Source organism: Anopheles aquasalis, chromosome 3 (genome assembly GCF_943734665.1).
Source record: "Anopheles aquasalis chromosome 3, idAnoAquaMG_Q_19, whole genome shotgun sequence".
In the NCBI taxonomy this organism is placed as follows: Eukaryota; Metazoa; Arthropoda; class Insecta; order Diptera; family Culicidae; genus Anopheles; species Anopheles aquasalis.
The window spans coordinates 34,899,064-34,904,063 of NC_064878.1; the positions used below are offsets into that span (position 1 = coordinate 34,899,064).

A 5,000-nucleotide genomic window follows, 5' to 3' on the forward strand; every position below is an offset into this window, starting at 1 on the left:
CGAATTTCGAAACGTTTCGAAAACAATAAACAATTCAAAATGACAGTTTGAAGTAAAAAAACTGTTAATTAACTTGTTTTTTTCGGTATAAAAACGACTTAACCTTTGTAATAATAGTATACGATTAGCAGAAAGAAATTATTGATGCACAATCAGGACGCTATAACTGTTTTTCAGATGCTCGATGCTCGATGTAAACAGAACGCCAGCTGTCGACCACAAAAATGCACTCGACATGCAGGCGATCGTGAACACCAAATGAACACAAAATGAACCAAATGAATCGAACGCCTGAGGCCATCGTAATCGAAAGTTACAGAATAAGCACCTAAATCACAAAACTGGGAGTTAACGGACATGTATGTAGTCAGAGCGTCGCCCAGCAGCTAAGGGTCGACCACAAAACATTTTAAAACTATTTCACAAAGCTGGCATTAATAATTCACTCGAGATTTTGTTCACGATCAATCGACACTAAAGAACCAAATGGTCTAGTTTCCATATATGAAATCTTGGCCAAATGGAAGGAATAAAAATGAACAAGAAATGGCATGTTACCATATTGTGCGCCAATTGGCCAGAAATTGGCAAAATTGGTCAACAGAAGCTTTGTCCTGTTCCATCAGAACAAAGCAAACCAAAACGTGTCTGTAATGTGGACGCAAATAATCCAACATAATGGATTACAGGGTTACTGATATGAAGTGTTACCAAATTCACAGTGCTGTATCTTTCAAACCGCTCCTAATATCGACGCCAAAATTGTTTTAGTTATAGTTTAATATATTGTTTACAAGCTACCAAAAGCATTTGCGTCTATGTTTTGTAGATTTTTTTATCGTGATGTAATTCAAACATAATAGCTGTGATGGCGTTTATATAGCTGGGAAATCACAACCTTCAGCTATAATTCGTGAGCTCAGTCACCTTAAAATGAACAAAATGTGTATCGCTCAATAAATCGATAAAAAGGTACTGATAGAATTACAAAACGCTATGGACCGCAACATCGCCAGGAATGATTCGGAAAATGAAGGCCAGAATTCAACGAAATCCATAAAAATCTCGCAAAAGATATGAAAATTTCGCTCGATCCTATGCAACCTATAATGAAAAATGAACTCAAGGATGAGCCTTACAACTTCTCAAAAGCACACAATCTTACACCGTAGCAAAATAAAGTTCGGTGCGAACGAGCAAAGGAGTTGTTGCGCTTGCACGAACGTGGCGAATTTTTAAACATTGTGTTCTCCGATGAGAAAATTTTTCAAATTAATCTATCCATAACGTTTAAAAACGATCGTGATTACTTGATCGATGGGTCATATTTGAATTTGAGCCTAAGTACGGCCACTCGTAGCAATTTCCCATCGCAATAAATGGTTTGGACCGTTGTGACCGCTGATGGGCGCTCTTCAACTGTTTTTATCGATCCTGGAGTCAAATAAAAAGCGACATGTTATCAATAATATGTTTTAGAAGGTGCTTTAGAGCCGTGGACACGTAATCATTTCGGTCACAGACCATGGACGTTCCTACAAGACTCGGAATCGTCTCATGAAGCTCGTAAGAACCAAGAATGGTTAAAAAATTATGTTCCACACTTCATTTCGTCCACACAGTGGATTTCGATTTCACCAGACGCAAATCCGATGGACCATTCCATCTGGTCCAAGTTAGAGAGCAAGGTGAAGACTAAAAAATAAGCCAGTATGGATGCGATAATGAAATCGATTGTACGAGAACGAGCCAAAATACCGCAAGATCACATTCGTGCAGCATCAATTTTTTTTCAGGACGTTAGAAGGCTATAGTCGAGCCAAATGTGGTCGAATCGAGCTAAAGCGAATAGTTTCTGAAAATTTAATTATTTTAAAACAATGTTGTCTTTGAAATCAATACAAAATCATTTCAAACAAAAAAGTTATAGTGTTTTGAATAGGTAACACTTCATGTCAGTAACCCTGTACTTTCTCACCATAAGCATTCGTGTGAATCAAATATAAACGAGACTTTTCGTGCTTCTCTCACAAAAATGAAGAACATTCCCACGTTAGTTATTCTTAGGTTTGTTTGTAAGGAGTCTAAGAAGATCGCTGGATCACCTCCCTGACGCTCTACAAAGAATATAAGCCAACAGTAGAATCTGTGCCCACAGTAAAGATTTCGGGGCAAGACGTACTCCGTTATTCGCGCAAGGTATTTCATTAAGTTTCCCGTCGTAGAAGGTTTGAAACCGACCAAAATATTGATGGGATTGACTGTCCAGTTAAGGAAGAGACACTGCCGGAACAATTCGTGGCGGTTCTTAATCGTGTGGAAAATGAGAGCTATAACCGCAATTCTCGCACCAGCCCTACATGGTCGCTGGACATCAGCTCTGTTACAGTGCACCTAAACGGTGAAACGATTCTCAGGTTCAAGAATTTGCTCAAATTTGCTGAGAATGGCCCGAGAATCGGTTTGCTGTCAAAATAACAGGCAATGACAGATAGTTTGACAGGTAGCTCAGCTGAGCCTCAGGCTCGCTGTATTCTCAGTTTTTACACGGGCGAAAGCATTCTCGGTTCGGATTTGTATGGATTTGACAGTCTCAATTCTCATTCTCTTCTCATTCTCGGCAATTCTCGCTCTCGTCTAGGTGCACTGTTAGGTGGCTTTATTAAAAATATTGAACGGATTATTGACCATAGGACAATTACTGCGGTCTATTATTGCAATGTTTAGCGTGAGATCAGAATTGCATATCGGGGCCAAAAACGAGAACTATCGATAAGAACAAGTGATTCTTCCCCATGACAAAGCAGCCTTGACTACGGATAAATTGGATCAACTGAGGTGGAAAATATAGGAAAAACCTCCTTACAGCCCTGACCTGTCACCCTGTGACATTCATCTATTTGGCCCTCTCACGACAATTTTATGAGACAAAAGATTCAACAATGATACTGGAATGAAAGCTGATAAGCGTAATTCCCGCATGACCTTTGTACGTGGAAGGAATTAGAAAGCTGATGTAGTCAATTACTTAACTATCAAGGTAGGAATACACGAAGCGTAAACTCTCGTATAAACTCAGAGTGTAATGCCAAAAAGATTATACTTATGTCAAAAAGATTATAGGCCCGCGGAGCGTAAATCCGAGCGTAAAAGCAAGCGTAAACACAGCACCAACATGAAGCGTAGCGTTATGATGGATTCAATGTTCTACAATCGCTAATATACAGTAAAAACATCTTAAAATATTAAAGAAGATGTTCAGAAATCAACTTATCTCGTCGATTTATATTTTTTGTGGCCCAAAACACGTGTAATTGATGTAATAGCATAGTGTAATTGCAGGTGCACGAATGTAATTGCAGTTGACTTTTCGGTATAAACTTTTATGCGATTATGCCTGCCACACGAAGCGTAAACTTTTTGGCATTACATTCTGAGTTTATACGAGAGTTTACGCTTCATGTATCGCCGGCTTCACACATTCTGTAAAAAAGACTCGTTTACATTTGATTTGTCCACGTTCATAATTATAATATATAATTGAGTCCATTATACAATTATGGTATAAGTTTCTCAATAAAATAACCAAATACATTAACAAACTTAATTATTATAGGCAGTTATATGCACATGAATGAGTATACATCTTTTTTAACATATATTTTTGGAATAGATTTTGTGTTAGTAAATGAATACACAAGTAATTTAGCTGTGTTCATCATAAACGCTTATAAATTACTAAAAAGGACACAATTTACAGAGGAGCCAACTTAATGTTTTTTAACTTAAAGCTACTTTCTTGGTTTCAAAGGGAATGAAATCTACAAAATGAATATGGTTTTACAACCGGCATCATATTATCCGTCAAACAAGTATTTCAATTGAAGCTGTATTTGAATTATAGCAGTCCAATGTAATTGACCGTGTACTAATGGGAGGGAAATTACAACTAGTTTGACACTAAAATAATGTAAAACGAATGATTACTACGGAAACCACTTCTCAAGCAAAATTATGCTGTCGGTGTAGTCAATTAGATAGATTTCTTTTCCAATAGAAGCATTTAGGACTAAGATCTTAATCAATCGAACATTCACCTAAACTCATTCTCACAGATTCTATCATTTAGAATTGTTGTATAGCGAATACACAACACTAACATTCAAAATTGCGTAATGGGGATTTCTCGGAACAGCATTGTAAACATTCATTGCTGCTCATATGATTTGAAAAAGTGAATATACAAATATTCTTTGTAAAAAAATCCTTTCAATGATCGTTTGTCTATAAAAGGGAAATGTAGGTTCTTGGATTAAAGGTGAAAGGGGAGTTTTCTTCGGATTGGGGCATTACTGCCAGGCAACACTAGATCCAATCAAAGACAATTTAACTCACATCAGGTATCGGTTGTAGATGATGTGAAGGTATCGCTCCCTGTAGATGTGTTCCTTTTAGTAATGGATCAGCTAAACCGGAGATGCCCGCATGCAAGCCACCAGAAATGGCTAGTGGGAAAACTGTGCAGGTCTAAGCGATCGAGATTCATGAAATAGTTGAATTGAAAAAGAGAAAGAATACAGTGATAGAGAAAAGAATAGACCCGCGGGTAAAGGAGTTTGAGAAGAAAGAACACGTAGAAACATGAAGAACACATAAAACCAAAAAACATATGTAAAATTTAACGGAACCAAAATTAGTGGGATTCGAAACTAGAAGAATTGAGCAAAATCTGTCGATATTTGTCATAATCAATGAAGAGTAACTGATATTGTTATTCTTCTATCAACACTTAACACGTTCTTTTGTATATTTTTATTTATTAAAAAAATTAAAAAAGCTCTAGATTATTCCTTTCGATTAATCATACAGAATATACAAAACAGTACAATTTAAAAAAAGGAGATGTAGTAAGCTAAAACAGGAGCAATAAATTAATTCAAAATTGAAAAGTATACCAATCTGTTATTAAATAGTAAGGTAATATAAGGAAGTTGATGTTG

The 5,000-nt window shown here is 36.7% G+C and overlaps 1 protein-coding gene across 17 annotated transcripts in view; it reads right to left on the reverse strand.

The window, feature by feature from the left end:
• The window catches only part of LOC126578603 (poly(rC)-binding protein 3), a 57,530-nt gene that overhangs the window by 19,207 nt on the left and 33,323 nt on the right, over positions 1-5,000 (reverse strand). For 15 of the 17 annotated variants that reach the window (XM_050241330.1, XM_050241331.1, XM_050241325.1 and 12 more), the window contains one exon: positions 4,396-4,527. The exons of the other annotated variants lie outside the window; for them this stretch is intronic. In XM_050241330.1, coding sequence (XP_050097287.1) covers positions 4,396-4,527 — 132 coding nt within the window. The remainder of the gene's footprint in view (positions 1-4,395; positions 4,528-5,000) is intronic. 17 annotated transcript variants of the gene reach the window in all.